Here is a 20,862-nt window from a genome sequence, read left to right as displayed (position 1 = left end):
GCTTAGCTCAGTTCATTGGTTCAAAAAAGAGGCAAAAAGAAAACGTTTCAACAAAAACAAGATTCATTGAAAATATAAACCTGCTGTGATCGGAGACACAGTGCTTCCACCTGATATTGCAGACAGCTTTGCTCATAACTTTTTAATGATTTGCGATTATATGTAGAACAGTCAAGAAAAATGAATTTGTTTAAAAAAATTCATAAAACTTTTATAAAAACATAAAAAACAAAACTAATAACAAGATTATAGATATTCAACTAACCTTTGAAATTTATAAATAATTCATATACATTGACCTAATAAAACTATTTATTATGAACAACTTCTACAAATAATCCTACATACTTCTAATAATAATCCTACATACTTCTAATAATGGATTATATGGTTATGGAAAATTGTAACACTAAGTCGTATATTGCTAACATTTGATCAAGACAAAAAATCTAGAATTCTTCTTATTGTTACTATTAGAAATATTCAGAATACATGATCACTTTTCAATGAATATATCATTGTACATCTAATAAGTTAAATAAAAAAAATACAACTCTAAATAGTAATTAAATTACAAAAAAAATCATTTCATTTCGTATTCCACTAAAATAAAATACAAAAAAATTATATACAATGATTACAATAATGAAGGTCCCTTGAGTCCAAAAACAAAGGAGATTTCCACCGAAACCTACAAAAATAAAAAATGATATCATGTCAAAAAGAATCTTAACAAAATATTATTATTAGTAGATAAATTTACAAGAGTCTCATCATTAATACAATACCATTACTCCACTGAAAGAAGACCCATATGGAATGAGGGTTTTCGCCAGCATTATGCTATTAAGAACAATTAACATTAAACATAAACTCCTACAAACTTTTTTGAGAATTGAGACTCTTAAGTCTTTTAGCCCTGCAACCAAGATAGAAAAGAAACATGTGATTCAATAGCTGTGGCTTAGTCTACAAATAAAAACATCCGAATAGGACATTAAAAATTCACCATCATGTTCATTGACAAAATATAAGCAATTCAATTTCAAATATGATGTAAAGTATCTGAAATCACAACAACAATTCACTCAAGTTTAAGAAAACAACTCACCTTGAAGATATATATTTATCAATCTCGTCCTTCTCTGGAAGACCGTAAACAAACCAGCTTTCTTCAGGTAAAGTAGCAGTTTCATCTTGTATCTTCATATCTGCATTGATGCTTTCTTTTAGAAAACTTGCTAATTCCCTAGTCAAAATGGTATCATCAATCAGACAAATTGAGCTCATAAATTTTGAGAATTACCTTGCAGCAGAAGAACCGATTCGTCATTGTAACTTTGTAACTTCCAAAATGTCATCCCATTGTTGTCCACAAACTCTGGATTGATTCTCGTAGCATCACATCCACTTTTGTCTTTAACATAAGAAAAACAATTGTCAACCCTTACAATAGCATAAACATTAAAACTAGTAACATATAAAACAATATGTATCCAAACTTTCCATTTTGACCTAGTTAAGTGCGTTAATTTATTTAAGAAACAAAATTACCTACACAGACTCTGTTTTCTGTTTTTACCACATTAACAACATTTATTTCTTTATTAAACCAAGACCTACCTAGATGTTTAACCTTAACATCTATTAAGAAACAATTAATCATGACATACATTTTTCACCTGTGCTCTTTAACCTTAACATCTCAATGTGTGCTTCGTCAACCTCATGCTCCTCCCCTGGAATGGAGGACACTTTGGCATTCTCATTCTGCAACTTTTGTGCAAGACACTTTATCTGTACATATCATACACACAGAATTATTATGAACTGTAACAGCAAGGATAATCCATATACAAAGAGCATCATAAGACCTTGTTTTATATTACCTTTTCTTTAGCTGCAGCAATCTTAAGTTTTGTTTCTTTCGCTACTTTTGCATGCCTTGAATTTTCGTCCTGAATATAACTCCTTAGTTTTCTGGACATATTAAGCAAGTTTCCCACCACTTTAATTGATATTAAGACAACAAAAGTAAGAAAAAAAAAGAAAAGAAAGATGAAGTGGTGAAAGTAATAAAACAAAAGAAGAATACACAAAAAGGAATATTTTTTAACAGTACTTACTGAGTGTTCAAAGCTTCGTCACAAAGAAGAGTCATCAGTTTAAACTTTTTACACAAATCCAATTTATAGTATCCACTGATGCCTTCTTGAAACCAATCCACAGGGAAATCATTTAGATGATATGATTGCATAATCAAATCCTCTAAATGTTTCAACCATGAATTAGTTTCATTCTTGGTTGAGAAGGATGGAGACCTACACCAAAATAATCCATATGGAAACTTTAATTCAAGCATCTCAAAAAAATTTAATCACTGAGAAAACTCCAAATAAGAGTTGTAAGGGATAACTCACTTTTCTTCGAATTGCTTGCAATCAATTCCAACAATCTAATGTGAAATTGAATCAGTGAGGAATTATGTTCATCCATACTTTCTTCACTGATCAATTCTTTAAAAATGGCTTTAGCTTCTCCTTCCTCGAGATCAAGAGCCTGATTAAAATTACACACAGGAATAACAGTGAAGAAACACTTGATTAATATATTATGAATGGTTGCAACACCATAACTATAAAGCAAGAATTAAGCTTGAACAATAATACCATTTTTTCTAGGGTATATAATTTAATGTAACAGAAGGGAATATCATTCATGGTCAAAACGTTCAATTAAATGACCAACTGCAAAATCATCTAAAATTTGACTTTCAAGTTGAGTGATATTGACAGAAATAATTAGTTCCAATTTGGTAACATCCCCTTATAGAATTAAAGGAATTTGCTGATCGTGATTATTCAATCAGGGAACTATTAAATGCAATTAATTAGAAAAACCATCAGGAAAATTTGTTAACACGAAACCATACCTTTCCAAACACTCTGCAAAACTCTAAAATCTGCAACGCATTGCCAACCTCTTTGGGTGGTAACTCGATGCCAAATATTTCTTTTAACTCCATGCCCGGTGGTAAAAGAATTTCCTCTGCAATTGCTTTGCTCTCTAAGTTCATTCCAAAATTCTCACCACCATCATCTTTGGTGCAAACTGCAGTGACATTTGCATCTGAAAAATTTTCATTTCCAAGTTCCCCTGAGAGAAATACTTCAGGCTCCTGCAAGAAATAACAAAAAAGAACACGAACCATCTCATGAAAAGTTTATCATAAATTGAAATATAAACACATTCGCTCATATCATCATTAACTTATCATGAATTCGCACAGTTAAACAAGGGATCCTTTTCAACCAAATCTGTCAACCACAAGAGAATTAGCAAAGGGGACAGGTAGAAAAATAGCATACCTTTATCAGATTACCCTCATTTAATGGATTTGATGTTTCTAAATTCTTCTTCATTGCAAGCATTTCTGCAACTGACTTAAAGCCAGATTCCTTGGCACTCCGATACAGGGGACCAGTAGGCTGTTCACCTCGTCGCTTTCTACAAACATAACTCCTTTATCAGAATGAACTCATGGATACACTACCAACTCAAAAAGCAAATAGAAAACATCAAAAAGAAACCCACTGGCAAAGACTACAGTTGCAAATGCCTCGACACTTCGGACATGTCCAATTAGCCAACTGTTCAACCTCTTCAGCATTCTCTCCATACCTAATTTACCACAGGAAAATCGTCATTGGAGAAAACATATACATATATACAAGTATTGTATTGTTATACTTCCGATTCTTTTTGTACCAAGGATATCTCAGCTGACAATCAGAGCCTAATTCCTTCTAAATGTATAGAATGTTTGGACCCCAAATTTGGAACATTTCACATTTACAAAAACAATATTAGTCATAGTTTTTAGGAAAATTTAAGTTGTCCTTGCATTGGACGTGTGTCCCAAATTCCATTGCTTTGCATCTATAGTTGAAACACACAAAAACCACCAAAATGTGTTGTCTTTTTTCCTTACAAGGACACAGGTATCCAGCATAATAAACAATCTTACTCAAGGTAAGCAGAACCACTATAGACAACAACTGTTTCATGGTCCTACCCTGTTCTCACAAGATATAGTATCTCATGAGGGATACCAGCGACCTGGTACAAGACAAGATATTTTTGATATTTCTTTGTATACTCTTGCAAAACAATGGATCTTTGGATGGTGTTGCAAATTAAAAAAGGTTTTCCCATAAACATGACCAAAAACAAGACCTTGAGCTCCTCTATGCCCTTCCACTGTTCCCATATCTTCATATATATCTTTGCTATGCTGCATATGATAGGAAGGAATATAGCAGTAACCTACTTGAGATTTCTTCCTCAACAGTGGTGCCAAGCATATCACACTTCTATGAAAAATACAAACATCTAAAAAAAAAAAAAAAACCCAAGGTTTCTAATGCTGAACTGACCTAGTCAAGAGGCACTTGTGGCAGTACTTAATCGGACAATTCTTCCCTTTCTTTAAGTTCTTGCAGGTTGCAGCAAAATTCTCCTTCTTTTGCCGGCACTTCACAGTCGAAAACCAACAAAACAAATGTGTTATCATCCAAATGTACCACAAAATCAAGAAACAAACTGAACAACAAAGAGTAATAAAAAAAAATCACCACAATCCAACATGCAACATGAAAAATTAGACATCACATAAGTAAAAAAGAGAAGAATTAATAAAATACTTGATGACAAGATTTTCCAGTTCCACCAATTTGAAGGGGAGGACTGGCCACAACATCCTCGGAGTTCTTAGTCTGAGCAGAAGATAATCTCACGTCCATTTTGAGTAGGAGAAAGGAATTCTCTCTTTGAATGCTGAGTTGAAGGGAGTAGCAAAGGAAGGACGGCTGGTTTGGAATTTTGAGAGTGTCCTTCCGTCTCTCTCTATATATAGTTAAAAAAAAATTTATTAATGCGGCAATGAATATATTGATTTTTTTTATCAACCTATAAATGTATTAAAGCTAAATCTGAACAATTTTCTGAAGATGTTATTCTAATTTACTAAAAGTAGTCTACTAAATGCCAAGTGGATTACAATGGACATTAGCCATAGCTTTAGATTCCAAAACCAACACAGACTGTGATCCCAAAAAAGCCTGAGACAATACAAAAGTATTTAGTAGAATCTCAAATGCTGAGACAACACAAAAAGAAGCTTGAAAAAGAGGTATAAATGCTAAGGATAAGAATAGAAGTTATAAGCTTAAGATGAGGTAAAGTCCATGATATACCTCCAAATGAACATAAATGGAGTTTTAAATTAAATAAATAGTAACAAATGAATAAAAAAAGACCAGGGAACATAACGTGATTAAAAGAGCTAACAATACAGAGAGAGGTGATAGTGTGTGCACAAGGGAAGAGATGAACCAGCAAAATAAGTTATGCATCCTATTCTACTAATTTACTAATTTTTTGTTTAAATTAAAATTAGAAAAATTACTAATGAGTAATAGTACAATTGATTGGTTAACTAATGCAAATTTGACAATCATACTTCGACAAGGATCAATTGTAGAACAGGAGAACTTCTATTCGTATTCCTCAACAGTGAAGCAAGACAGACAAAATGATGTCTCAAAACTGAAGAACATATCACAGGCTACTTTAGAAGAATGTTTAAATTCCATTATCAACAAGTTCATGCAGTGGCAATCTAATGGTCTAGCTAATGCTGCCAGTGTGGATGAAGATTGTTAAGAGTCTGTAGTATGAAAAAAGATTCACATGCAATCCCCTAATAGTTTAAGTTTATTTTATGGTTGGTTAATGACAAATATATCATTATGTATTAAGAAGGATTCAGTTTTGACCATGTTCAGAACCAAATCACCCTAAATTTAAGTAGCAAATTGGTTCAAGTACTGTGTTGTGTTTCATTTCAAACACAAGCAGAGAACAGAGAGAAATAAATGTTACTTTTATGTTTTATGTATTTCCTAAAAGTATGAAAATGGAGTAATAATATACAAAAAATAAAAGCACCTAATTGACTATTCACTAATTCAAATAACATACATGGTCATATAAGAATACTTGTTTTCATGTCTCATCCAAATGCTGCTCATCTCCATAGCAATATCTGGTAAAATCACTCTTCACCTGTAAAATCACAGACAACACATGATAGATTTAATGTTCAAAGCCACCTAGGTTCGACACACAAGCAGCGGGTAGAATGGAATGATTAGAGGGAAAACTTGAACTAATGTTAATAGAAAACAAAACAAATTGAAAAGTATGGATGAACTTGATATTGAATGTATAAAATGACTATTTATAGGAATGAACTATTTGCTTGGTATGTACACCTATATGTTGTTGACAATTTTAGCATGATCCATGGACACTACACAAAAATGAACTCTGTACTACAAGGTTTGTTTAACCAATATATTAGTTCAGAATAAAAAAGATAATGTGGCAGAAACAATTAACAAACATGTTTAATCTTGTTAAAATCCTGAACTGAGGTTAATTGACATTTCATATCGGTTTGACTCGTGCATAGCACACAATTCAACGACTGAGCCTTTTAGACTATACATCCAAATGTGACCATTTTAGATAACACATTATGAGTAATTTAAATTGAAACCAACGATGACGGTAAGAATTAATCTACAATGAGATTACCTGTTTAAGAATTGGAGTTGCACATGTTTCCCACAAGCTTTGACCATTTGAATATGTGAAGCATGAGGGCATGAGTTTTGCAGACTGCAAAACAGATGGCACAATGACAGGATATAAACAATACGAAGAGTACGTGACCCACATGATCATTCAATCAAAACATCAATGCACCAAGAGAAACATGAAACAACTGTTAGGACTCAAATAGTCTAGTCTCATACTGTTTAAACATACTAGATGACATTTACACTACATTTTGATAATAACATTCATGATTAAGTTTTGAAGTAACTACAGAGTTAAACCACATATCCTCCTCTTGTTTGAACATATGCTTTGGAACTTGCTAAATCAATTAAAAAACTTAATGAATTTATATTATATAACCTTCTATAAGACAAAAATAGCATGTCGCTGGTGTATATAATTTGTTTTTATCAATAAGTATTATCCAGCATTCAATAGTCTGTTTTTGAGAAGGATTTACTTTCTGGTAAGATTTTAATAAAATAAGATGAATATTTTTAAGTGCTTTAATTTAAAATTGTAAATGGCAATAATATAACACATTAAAGGAAAAATATTACACGTTATCCCTAAGACACTTACATTAATTTCCTCTTTTGATAAATCCAGCATATATCAACAAACCAGAGATGTACATAAGCAGTCTAACAAGAAAGAATAAAGCTATTTGGAGTAACTTTTACAAGAATATGAAAGATTACAAGAACATCCGCTTCAACTTTCTAACAATCAAACATTTGTTTCAGTACCCATTATCAAATGTCTTACCATGAATACAATCTATCTAATTCAATGTCCCAGAAGTACACTAGCTACTTCAAAAGAAAGTAATGCCAACAGTATTAGCTGATAAAGCTAAAGAAAGAAAATCTGATAAAAAAAATTAAAGAAATTTCCAAATCCAAATCACATTTAGACAACACATCAGGTGTTCCATTGGCTTCTCCCAAATGTGTGAATTCTTTCAAAGTAATGGTAGGATGATACGCATTTCCATTCATTTGACAAACATTATAAGAATAAAATGTTCATAAAAGAGTGACTTTTTACACTTTTAAGAAAATAAAATAGAGTAAAAAGTAAAGAAGGATAGTGTCAAATGAATGTAAAAAATTTGCATCAAAGTATCATTTTTTCATTCTTTTAAACTACAGTTTCCTTGAATCAAACTTTCAACAACAACATTTAGCTGGTTTGAAACCTATGTCTTAAGGACGACTATCAAAGGTGCATGAATTCTTTTAAACTACTGCTTCCTTTGAATCAGACTTTCAACCACAATATTTAGCTGGTTTTGAAACCTATGTTTTATTTAAGGAGGACTATCAAAGGTAGCAGACAGTATGGGACTTTACAACACACATCCCCACAGGGGAATGATGTCTGGTAAACTGGGCAATCCTACTAGAGTAAGTAATATTCCATCTTAAAACAGATTCGTATTAACCAAAGAAGTTGCCCCCACATACATATAAGTTGCACTGAAAGACTTGATATGTATGCAATGTGGGACTTCTAAACATTTCTCTTATAACTTGTGCTGTTAGCTTTTACATCAGACTTTTGATTTAAATTTGTCAACAAGTGAAGTTTACAAGTAGACTTTATTGGACAAACTCAATTCGTTTTAACAGGTTTCTTCCATTATAAATATTTAAGACTGAATTTAATTCAAACACCACCAAAGTGCTTATAGGTGTTTATGATGCAAGCATTTGCAACAAGTTATTTCTATTATTGAAAATAAATTAAAAATAAGGTGTTACACTTGGGATGTAAGTTTAAGTGTAAGTTGTCTTGATAACTCATTATGAGGAGATAAACTGAAAATAGTTTATTAACCTACTTATAAATCGTTTCAAACATTTACACAAATGCAAACACTCTAATTTCCAAAAAAAAAAATATTTTTACCAGAAATGGAAACACCTTTGTATAAGTTGTCTTTACAGTATCAAATTTAGAAAATTTATTTTCATAAATTACAAATAACACCTATTAGGTCAGACCAATAGACCTTTCATAATTACTATTATTATTAAACTACAGCTTTTATGTGCATGCTCTAAATTTCTTACCAATTTTATGAACTATTCTGAGTTGAGAAGGCCAATCATGATCTTATGAACTTGAGTGAGTTAATATAAACCCTAACAGTAAATTACTTCTTCCAAACTCATCATAGGTATGGTCTGATTCAGTTCATATGTTGAGAAAAGAAGAACAGAAATATGGTTTCCAATGAGTGAAAACAAATACCATAGGAACCAAGATGAACCGATTGCGACCACCATGCGGCACAAGTATGAAACCCAGATGAACAAGCAGTGACCGACTTTAGCGCTGAGTCTGGAGCGAGTTGAATGGTGAAGAATAAAGAACCGGCCGGAGGGGACAGTCGCATCATCGGACATTGCAGAGATGTTGCTCTGTTAATAGCTTCAGCTTTCCTTCCTTCTTCTCTCAAAGAATTGTTATCATACAGAACTTTAGTATATTTGGTAACAGGTTTCCATAATTATACTGAAAGTACCAGAATGAATACAAATGAATATATTTTATTGTTTTACATAAACTTTGTAAAATTAAAAATTATATACCAATTTTTTAATTGAAAACTGTTATATACAAAACATTTTTTAAAAATAAAAGTTATACTTTTTTTCTTCTATCCATTTTTTATTCTTTGGGTTCTTTCATGACTGTATTTAATTATATTATAAACGAGAGAACTTTACAATAAGGAGACAGATGAAATATATTAAATTTTGCTATAAAATATTATAATACTTCAAGTGATGATTTTTTTATTTTCTATTTCTCGGGTGTGCATTTACCATCATACTAAAATTCTCTCTAACATTTTAAAAAACTAAAAAAAATGTCTTAAAAAAATATTGATTATCAATAACTTTATATCTATATAAATAGGATATATTTTTTGGTGATTCCTTTTCTAATTTTACTCTCTTAATTATTATTTTTAAAATTTAAATAAGCAATTATAATAAATAAATCTATTGTAACTATTTTTTTTAATTCAAATAACTATTCATTATAAAAGAATTATTTATTTACTCTTTTATTATTTTAGTAATTATTTTTTTAAAATTTTAAAAATATTTACACAATATTACATATAATATTTTTATTTCAATAAATAAAATTATTTTATCTATAATTACATCAATAATTATATACAAATTTTATTTTATCAATTTTATCCCTTTAATTACTATTTTTAATATTTTAAAAATTTATAAATATTTAAAAAATATGTATATATAAGTGCTGAGAGTACCTATGCTAATATTTTATAATAAATTTAGAATTTATATATTTCATATTTTTTTTAAAAGATCTATCTAAAAACATTAAAAAATTTAAACCCAAAATAACTCTCCAAGATAAATAAAATATAATTTGCAAGAACCTAGAAATTATAGTATTAGAGTTGATTGGTGTTTTAAAATAATGAGATTAAGTATTTTTAGTTTTAAAATAATTCAATAATATAAATAGAATTTTTTAAACACGTCTCATTACTTAAAACAAATCCTGTAAAATTTGTTTCTTGAGTTTTTCTACCTTCTCTCTAAGAATTATAACCCCTGAATCATTTATTTAACGAACAAGAAGTGTCTAGAAGATCATTGTAGTGCGTTCTCCAACATCTACCGATCAGTTTCTAATTGTAGAGCAAGTAAGTTTTGACTCTTTTTTTCCTTTTTGCTCTTAATTTGAGATCATGTCTAGGACTTTTTGGTCGCATGTGTTATGTACCTCTGTTTCTTAGTTTCTTGTTGATCAAGAGTTCTAAGGACTCTCTTTGATCACTTTTCTGTGTTCTATAGGCGTCTCTAGAATTTCTTGAATTCTAAGCAAGGATTTCGACATTTATAGAGCTCATTAGCTTTAGTGTAAGGTAAGAAAAGCTAGTGTTTGCCTTTAAATTGGATTATAATGTATGAAATTGTGACTACTAGTATGTATGTTATTGTAATTTGTTGGCTATGTCTAAAATGATTGTTTTAGTGTTAATTGTGTTTGATTGAGAACAATGAATGATATCATGCTTGGATATTTGTGTGAACTTGGAGTAACCTTGTGAATGCAGTTGATATGTTTGTGTTGGTATAATTTGGGTTGAAATGCTAGGAGTAATGGTGTGAGTAGAGTTATAGGTCAATTTTGGTCTAAAATGGAGGTTTGAGAGGTGATTTTCTAAAATATTGGTCTAATGTAAGAATGTGTGGTTTAGGACAGTTATTTTGGTCATTTGTAACTTGTTTGGGATGAGAAATAGCTTATATGTGTGTTAGAATGGAGTGGAAGTTGTTTTAGCATGTTTGCAAAGTGGCTTCAGTGTATTTTGGGTGGGGGTTTGAACTAGTGAAATTTTGAACTAGGAGTTATGTGTCAAAGAGGAGGGTTTGTGGTATTATATCGAGTCATTTTTTACTTGTTGGGGTCCTTAAATTGGTTAAAAGTTAGCTAGAACTTGTGGAATTCGATTTTGATCTATAAGTTGAGGATTTAGTTGTTTTAAGTTGAAATCTTGTTGCATAATAGTGTTAAACTAGTATAAGATAGGTTATACACATTTGTTTTGGTCTATGGTAGTTTAGAATTCAATTTAGGAGTGTTAGAAGTTGGTAAAAATGGTTATAATAGGTCATGTGTAGTCTAGAGGTGTTGTTTAGGCAATTTTGGTGCTGTAAAATTGTGTAGTGAGGCTAGGCAAGCAACAAGGGCTCGTTGGGCGAGTTTAGGGAAGTTCTGGCACTAATTGGGTTCTAGGGGTTGGGCGAGCCAGCTCGCTTAGCTTGGGGAGCTTGCTGTTTGGAACTTGTTGGACAAGTGAAGAAACTCATTGGGCGAGTATTTGGGATTTTTGGCAGAGAGTTGCAGAGGCTAAGCGAGCCAGCTTGCTTAGTTTGAGAGGCTTGTTGTTTTGACTCTTTCTGGGCAAAGGTTGTTAGCGGGACGAATGAGTTGAAGTTGTTTGATTGATTTGTTTTCTATTTCTTATTTTTGCTTGGATTTATATGGTGTAATGTATATGATACTTAGTGATATGTTTTGGAATATGTGGTTAAATGGATGTGAGGTTTATAAGAGTTCTAAGGATAATTCTTAATGATGGTTATCAATGTGTTAGTATGAATGTAAGAAACTAAGTACTAGTAGTTTATCTTGACACTCTAATGGTCATTCATTCTCAAGTAGAGAAAGATGACAGCAGGAGATCCTAGTCGAGGGGAACATTTGTTAACGAACTAACCTTGTGTGGTAGTTTGGGGTGAGCTAGCTGTTTCACCACTACAAGTGCATGAACTACCATAGTTCGATATTCATACGATATCCGGATGAGTCGCATCTAAGTTTATTGCATGCTTATAGGGTGTTTGATTATTTGGCTTGGAATGTGATCTAGGTTGGAATCTTAACTATTATATGATAATTATGTTTACATTAGCTTACCCTGTTTTGTTTTCTTATGTATTTAGGTGTTCTTATTGCTCGTGTGTTTCGGCTATGATCATCTGGTAGGTATGAGTAGAGTGTGATAAGATTTCTGTAGAGCAAGCTTTGGATAGAAGGACAACATATATTTAGTTTTCTCTAAACTAGCTAGATGCATATAGTTTTGATCTTAATACCTTGTATATAAAATTTATTTTTATAATTATGTTAAATGACTGTAAATTAATTTTATATCTTTGTTTGTTAACTGATCTACATGTGACAGTTTCTTTATAATTTTAATACTATGTAATTGGGATATTACATAATTTAAATTCATATGGAAGAAAAATTAAAAATCAAATTTTCCATACATCTTCCATAACTAAAAAATATTAAAATATTGAAGGCCGAAACAAATATCTTGTATGTTAAAAATACTTTTGATTTAAAGGTATATTTAAATAATTTCTTTAAAATATATGTTTATATTTTTTTTTTAGTATTCAACCTTCTTTTTCATGTGTACTCTAGAAATCAAATACATTTTATTAGTTATTTTGTTCATTTGAGTTTCATTACTAATGTGTGTATTGATCTTTTTTTTAATCATGTAATACATTAATTTTTGAATGTATTAATAGGTGATGTGAGATTTGTAGATATTTTGTTGGATCTGAAACCATATAAATATTTAATTTAAAATAAATTAGCATATCCTTATGTATAAGTTGATACTTGAGTAAGGTGATACCAGATTTTCTGAGTATTTTTTTTTATGACTTGTGCAATTAATTTTCATAGAAGTCTTCTCAACTAACAACTAAAATAGTATATTTTTATTTATTTGAGAAGCTGAATTCATTCTAAATACTTTTTTTCTTATAAACATTTATTGTGAAATTTATTCACTCAATATGGAAATTTAGTTTAGATATTTTCATTGGTTTTAAAACCATATAAAAATTCATTTTAAATAAATTTACATTTAAGAAACTGGTCAACAATATATAAGTTGTATCACATGAATTTGTTACTTGGATTAGGTGATATGGGACTTCACAACTTTTTCCAATAACTTCCTAATTAACTTTGTTTAGAAGTCATTTCAACTAACTTTGTTAACAACAAAATATACTAGTAGATTTGATTTCTTGAATTCATTCTAAATATTTTCTTGTCCTATAAATATTCACAGTGAAATTTATTCACTCAACATAAAAATATTTGTACCAGTAAGGTTGTCAGTAAGGTTATTAATAAATATGTAATTTTTTCTGCATTTGTTTTGTGGTACAAGACAATCACCAAATATCGGTTGTCAGTAAGGTCACTATAATTATTTTACTAAAAATTTTTTACACGTCTTTAAATCATGAGAAGACCAGAGGATTTATGTACTACACACGATTTAAGCTACCTAATCACAAGCCAAGCTTTTACCACTCGGTCATAAACTTGTCTGTCATATTCTACTGGATGTTATTATTTAATTTAGCATAATACACATCAAAGGTAAATGAGTCACTCTGTGCATCATAACCCTATAGGTAAGAATTCATAGTATTTATAACCATCTTATAAGTAGTATACACATCAAAGTAAATGATTTAAGTTCTTTTTTTATACAACATCAATTACTATGTGAAGCACCATCTTTTAATTTGGGTGTCAAAGTATCTTTTACAGACACACTACCATTTATTTATGGAGAACGAACATAAAAAATATAACAGAAGGAAACTCACATAACACATAGAAGACTAAGAAAGTCCATGAAAATCATCTTCTTATAGTACATTCGACTCCGAAAATATAATATTTATTTACATTGAAATTTTTTCACTCAATTTGAAAATTTGGTTTTGAAATCACATAAAAAAATCATTTTAAAATAAATTAACATTTGTGGAATTGACCAATAATAGTTTATGAATTGTTTACAAGTTATTTCAAAGATAAATTACTATTAGGTCAATGTAATATATATCATGAAGTTTTAGAGTACAATCTATACATATGTTGGTTAATGCCATAAATATTAATTAGTTTTAAGAAGAAATCATACATTATATCAAATACTATAGTTAGACTTCATGTTACTTTCTTTTGAGGTATAGTTTTAGAACATTGGCCTGATAGTAATTTATCTTCTTCTTGATAACTTAAAATTTGTCTAAGGTTCCCAGTTGAGGGACAACCTAGTCATCCCCAATCGAAGGTCAATTTTGGTCTTCCTTCCCTAAAGGTTGGCTCGAGTCATCATCAATTGAAATTCATCTAAAAAGGTCCTAATAAAAATTTGACCCCAACTAAAATTCCACAGAGTCAGCCTTGACCGAAACTCCACCAAGACAAGTGTTAGAATCACATAGTAGAATGTTCACATGAGGTTAACCAAGAGAGGGGTGAACTAATTTACTTAATAAAAATTGTGCCTTTTTAAAATTTTCTCTTTTTATGGATTGATTTCATAACAAATTTATTCGTTTAAAAAAGAACAATAAGGATAAATAATATACGGAAAGAGGAAGTTGCATATATAGTTTTATATTGGTTCAAATTAAAAGACCCTACATCCAGTTCTTAATCTCTCTAAATAAGGATTAACTAATCACTAAAAATAACAATAACTTACAATAACAAATAGTAGAGTAAATCTTAGAAAGCATCTCTTTTGAAGGCACGAACAACTCTTTCTTTGACACACAAAGAATGTACAACTTTTCCTAGTCACAACATATGTACACAATCACTTAGACACATTAAGTGAAAGCTCTCACTTCTACCCACACTTCAATTTTCAAAAGCACAAAGAGTTTCTTTACAACACCACATTAAACCTCTAAAATGAATCATTTGTTCGAAATTTCGCTTAAGCAAAATGTATATAGACACAATATTTGAAAATTAGGTTAAAAAGCTGAAGAGTCTTTTCACAATTTTCATTGAAGATCGATTATCATAAGTGGTAATCAATTATTTCTTAAGCTATTTAAAAAATTATTTTCTCTTTATTATAATCGATTACCAAGTGTGATTAACTGGAGTAATCGATTACCAATTATGATAATTGTTTATTCTAGAGCATTTTTGAAATAAAACTCTTACTTGTGTAATCTTATGCAACTAGCTGTGTATTCTTCTAAGTCCAATGCATAATCGTAAATGACTTATTATAAAAGCTTAAAAGTAAACAACAAGTCTTCTAAAATCATTTGTAGTGTTTTGGATTCTTGGACCTTCTTTTTGTCATCATTAAGAAATTCTTATCTTCATTTCTTCCGTTGTTGCTAACAATGTCCAACCAAAATTTGGCGAAGTGGAGTCCAACCAATATGTTGGGGAGTCAAGCCTGATTGAAAGTCTATCTCGTTAGCCCCAACCAAAATTCGAACGAGTCGACCACGGTCGAAATTTGATCGAGTCGACCCCAACAAAAATTTGGTCAAGTCAGCCCCGACCCAAATTCAATCGAATTCAATCGAGTTAGCCTTAATCGAAATTCAACAAAGTCGACCCAGACCGAAATTAGACCATGTTGGCCTAGACCGAAATTCGACAGTGTTGACCTTGGCAAGAATTTGACCGAGTCGATCCATACCGAAACTCAGTCAAGTAGAGCTCAATCAAAATTCGATCGAGTTCATCTCGATCGAAATTAGCTGAGATGACGTCAATGGAAATTCGACCGAGTCAGTCTAGGCTGAATTTTACCTGATCGATCAAGGATGAGTCAGTCGTGGTCAAAATTAAAAATAAAATTGAGTCGACACTCAGTGAAATTCAATCGAACGGGCTTCGACTAAGTTGTCTGGGTCAAATGTTGGTTGAGTCGGCTATGACCAAAGGTCAACTAATGAATGCATATTTATACCTTCATTTAACTTTTAATATTGATTTCTTAATTGACTTTTGTGCTTAAAATTTTGTTTTAATCATGATTTATTCTAAGATAACTAAATGAACTTGAGAGGTTAAAAATAATTTTTTAGTTGAATAAATGTTCTTTTATTATTTTGAGGTGTATTAATGCAATTGAAGATAGGTTTAAGGTCATAAATTATCTAGACTACAAGAAATTAGGTCAAAATGAAGAAGGCAAGATAAACATCAAAAGTAAAGAAAAATGATGACTATTGAAAAACTAATTGGGCTGAGCCAAACTGAATTTTAGTAAGCCAAGGAATGGGCAACAATGATTTATTTATTTTTTGTACAAAAAGAACTTTGATAATTCAATAATTTTTATGATAAAAGATAGTTTGAGACAAATACTTTATATTTTTTTTGATATTTTGAAATAAATATCTTATTTAATTATAAAAATCATCAAAACATAATAAATTTGAAATCTTTTGGAATATGACAAAATCTTTTTGAATATTTTTAAATCTTCATAAAAATCAAATATATAATAAAGATATTGGATTTATTTAGAAAATAATTGAAGTTGGAGGATATTACAAGAAGAAAATTACAACTAAAAGGTCTAAAATAAAGCATAATTCAATTTCTGTATAATAAATCTGAGAGAAATACATTAGGAGATCTTAGGAACTTTCTAATAACCTTATTATGTCATTTCCATTATCTTTCACTTCATCCGTCTATTATTTTTTTATGTTATTTTTAGGTATCATAAAGTGTTAAGTCTTTAGGATTGTTTTTGTTTTATTTTCTTAATTTAGTTTTGAGGTTAAGTGGAATAAGTTTGTTTTTTCTTTTGATCAATGTTGTGATTTTTATTTATTTATTTATTTTCTTTTAATAAAATAAAAATAATAATTTTTACATTATAATATAGTTAGTATGATATTTAATCTATGTGGAAATTATTTAATTGTCGAAGAGAAATGAGTTGAAAGTATCAAGAATGATCTAATAAAAAAATTTGGTTATATGTTAATATATTTAGAAAATTATTTATAAATAAATTTTTAAAATAATTTAATGTAAAATATAAATTCTCAAAATTATAAATTTTAAGTTAAGATAAATAATTATTATAAAATTTCAGTGAAAAAATATTATATTTGAGTATAAAAATATATTATAATAAATTGTATGAATGTAAATAAATTTATTTTATTTTATTTTAATATAAAACATGTATTGCAAAATATCAAATTTATTTTATGTTATTAATTTTAATTTTAATTTTAATTTTATGATGATAATAAAATATATTTTAAAATATTCAATTATTATTTATAATTTTATATTTTAATTATTTATTTTGTTAGATTAAAAAAATTAAATCTTTTATTGTATTTTATTTAGTTTTAATCGATTGTATTTGTTTAATAAATTATGGGTTTTGTTTATAAGTAAAAATAAAAGTTAATGAAATATTTATAATCAAGGTTACTTTTTTAGCCTATAAGGATGAATTCCATATTTCAATTCCAATATTTCTCACTTGAATGATTCTCCCTGCACCTCACGCACTTCGTCCTGCACCCCCAATTTTACTTCTTTGCCCTTTATTTAACAAAAAATCAAAACTTAATTAATGAATTTATTTTTGTTAACCACCAACCATTTTCCTAACTGCCAACCACAAAAATATCTTTTGGGTATAAACCCTCAGGTGCGCCCTGTTCTTCGTTTTCACTGTAGCAAGCATTGTTATTTTTCTTCACTCCTTTATTGTGTATTGAGTTGGTGGTTATCATTCTCGGGTGGTAGTGCTGGGTGTGTTGGGAGATTTGGAGATCTGCTGTGACATTGTTCGGCGAGAGGAAGAAGACAGGTACGTTTGGCGGAATCTCGTAACCGCATTTCGAGGTGCGGAAAGCAGTGGCCGCACTTCGAAGTGCGTTTTTTTATTTTTTAGGCCGTACTTTGAAGTGCGGTTTGTCATATGTATTTTTATTTTTTTTTATTTCATGCATGCTTTTTTTGTTTAATTTTTTTTTCTTTATTTCATGCATGCTTTTTTTATTTAATGTTTTTTGTATTATATTCCTACAATGCTTTTTTTTTATGTTTTTTGTATTATGTTATTATTTTTTAATTAAAATATATTAAAACAATTAAAATAATATACTAAACTAATAAAAATTTAAAATTAAAACAAAACATAACATTTTATTTAACAAAGAAAATAATTCAAAATATATTAAAACAAAACATTTTATTTAACAACTAATATAAAAAATTAAATTTATTATACTAACCTAATAAAAATAAAACCTAATAAAATAAATATATACTAACCTAATAAAAAAATTAAAAAACCTAATAAAAAAAATTCATAAACCGCACTTTGAAATCCGGCAAATAACTAACGCACTTCCATGTGCGGTTAGTCTGCCGCCGCAAATCGAAATGCGGTGGTACTCTGTCCTTTCCGCAGATCGAACTGCGGTTTGCGCTTTCCGCAGATCGTTTGCTTTCCGCAGATCGAAATGCGGTTCTATTTGCACCTTTCCGCATTGCGGATGTCTCTGACCGCAACTCCAACGGCGTTTAAGCTCTTCGGCGAACGAACGAACCGAGCCGGCGCACGAAGCGAACACCCAGGCACACAGGCACATGCATATGACAGCAAACAAAACAAAGTAGATGCAATGGTACTAACCTGGACGCCAAAGATCTGTGAGGCCACGATAGGACGAATGCAAAGCGTGGCAAGGACGAACGCAAAAGGGACGAACGCAGAGTCTTGGCACGAAGGACGAACGCTTGCACAAGAGGGAGGGCGGAGACAAAATACAGTGGTGGTAGAGGATACGGGGGAGAGAAGAATGGCGGAGGAAGACAGAGAGAAAATGAGGGAGGGGTGATTTGGAAAGGGGGTGTAGGGTTTGAGTTTGAAATGCGGCAGGGAAGAGTTAAAGTTTTAGTCAAACTTTTTAAAAATCAATTTTGACTATGCAAAGGCTATATTTGGAATTAAATTATATTTTGGAGGTGCAGGACGAAGTGGGTGAGGTGCAGGGAGAATCATTCTTCTAACTTCTATTATTATTGATATCTTTTCTCATCAATCACCTAGACCCAATCATCACAACTCCTTCAGTTTTCAACTCAATTATCAACTTCTCCATTTTTCATACAACAAAGAATACACAACCACTCCATCATCTTTTTTATTTTTTTCTATTTCCCCTTCTTTATTCATTCAACTTTAACAAAAACATAGACCATTTTTCTTGATTTACAATCTTCATTCTCTCTAACTAAGATATCCATCATCTACTCCTACATTATCAATCACACAAAAATCACTCATTTTTCTTCACCTTCACCACATAGAACCCTATAATACTCCTTCCTCTACTCAAATTCCTTTGTTCCCATATTTGAAAAAACATATGAGAATAAAAAAGCCAAATAGTCCCAACAAAAATTTCTTTCAAAGAAAAAAATCAAAGGGATCAACAGTGGTGAGTAATCCAAATCAGAAAATATAAAACATCCCAAAATAATAAGCATTAAGAAAACATAAAAAGAGGTTGTTTGTGTCTTGGCGGGTTGCGATAAGCAAAAGTTGGAATAAAAGGAACACACGGAGGTTGTGTGACATTGGTGATGGTTGATGCGGCAAAGGCTATGTTGTTCGACGACAGGTGTTGCCGAGTCTTAAGTGGGCAAGATAGATAATATTGCAGGTGGAGAAGGTGTTGCCTTTGTAGGTGGATTTAGAAAATTCAATCTATCCTCATGAAAATAAGAATAAGTTTGTATTTTTGTTTTTGTTAAATATATTTTTAATTCCTCAACTTATATATGAAATTAAAATGAGTTGAATATGTTTTTGGTTCATAATTTATCATAAAAAATTAGACTTAATATCTATTTTATTCTCTGTATTAGTTAGTTTTGTTCAAGATGGTTCTCACCTTTTTTTAAATGTTCAAAGTGATCTCTTATTTTGTAAAAAATAGGTTTAATAGGTTCGGAAGTCCCTATATTTGCGGGTTAGTTTCAATTGGGTCCTCCAATTTTGAAAGTGATCAATTGAGTCCCTGTTTTGGTAAAATTGAATCAACAATGTCCTTTCCGTTAATCTTAGTAAACGGTGTTAACTTTCTAGCGAGGTGGCATGCTGAGGTGGCTTTTAATTAGCACGTGGCACGTTGTGTGGAAACCTTCTCCCCTTCCCCTTCCCCTTTCCCGAAACCTTCTCCCCTTCCCCTTCCCCTTCCCCTTTCCCGAAACCTTCTCCCCTTCCCCTTCCCCTTCTCCTTCCTCTCCAACTCCAACCTCACCTTCTCCCATCTTTGGGAAACTTTCTTCTCGTCCTCCCACACCCACCTCTTCAACATCTACATTCACGCCCATCCCCCAATCCAACCGTCAAGCGCAGCTCCCTTGCCTCCACATCTCTCATCGTCGCTCGCCGTCTCATTACTGCCGCACTCCTCCACAACCCCCTCAACCTCTACTTCGCCCTCCGTCGTTGTTTCGGAGTTGCGGTGGCGCACCAATGTCTACGGTTCAGGTTTGTGACAGAATCGACATATCTGATATTGAGAGAAGAATCTTTGATAGGCTTCTTGCCACTCTTCGCCACTTTGATCTTAGCTCCATGTCGCGGGTAGGCTTCGCGACAAGGTCACACACTCCATTCATTTTTAGCCCTAATTCCTTCCTTGTTATTCTTTTTGTCCTCTTTTTATTTGTTCTATTCTGCAGCTTTTGGGAAAAGAGTGCTTCTGTTATGCATAATTAAGTGTTTACTTTTTTTGTAAAATTTTT

At 31.0% G+C, this 20,862-nt stretch overlaps 1 protein-coding gene across 1 annotated transcript; it reads right to left on the bottom strand.

Moving 5' to 3' along the window:
• Window positions 1-419: 419 nt before the first annotated feature.
• LOC148200524 (uncharacterized) lies at window positions 420-9,189 on the bottom strand. The gene is made up of 14 exons (XM_088113251.1): window positions 8,947-9,189; window positions 6,661-6,744; window positions 4,704-4,905; window positions 4,437-4,534; window positions 3,595-3,681; window positions 3,369-3,507; window positions 2,933-3,178; window positions 2,417-2,559; window positions 2,127-2,321; window positions 1,890-1,980; window positions 1,674-1,797; window positions 1,307-1,417; window positions 1,112-1,211; window positions 420-919 (listed from the first exon to the last, which is right to left on the bottom strand). The coding sequence occupies exons 1-14, from the start codon at window positions 9,099-9,101 to the stop codon at window positions 877-879; spliced, it is 1,818 nt and encodes a 605-aa protein (XP_087969377.1). The 5' UTR covers window positions 9,102-9,189; the 3' UTR covers window positions 420-876.
• Between the last annotated feature and the right edge of the window lie 11,673 nt (window positions 9,190-20,862).

Source organism: Vigna umbellata, chromosome 4 (genome assembly GCF_029865625.1).
Source record: "Vigna umbellata cultivar VRB3 chromosome 4, Vumbellata_1.0, whole genome shotgun sequence".
Classification (NCBI taxonomy): domain Eukaryota; kingdom Viridiplantae; phylum Streptophyta; class Magnoliopsida; order Fabales; family Fabaceae; genus Vigna; species Vigna umbellata.
Note: the sequence above shows the minus strand (reverse complement) of the source record. Positions and strands in the feature narration are given on the sequence as shown.

Excerpts from the sequence above, each read along its gene's own strand:
- LOC148200524 (XM_088113251.1), bottom strand. The coding sequence starts at position 9,101 with ATGTCCGATGATGCGACTGTCCCCTCCGGCCGGTTCTTTATTCTTCAC. Across the intron at positions 2,322-2,416 it reads AGCAATTCGAAGAAAAGTGA|GTCTCCATCCTTCTCAACCA; the intron begins GTTATCCCTTAC and ends ATTTTGGTGTAG. Across the intron at positions 1,418-1,673 it reads AAAGAGCACAGGTGAAAAAT|ACAAAAGTGGATGTGATGCT; the intron begins GTATGTCATGAT and ends CTTATGTTAAAG.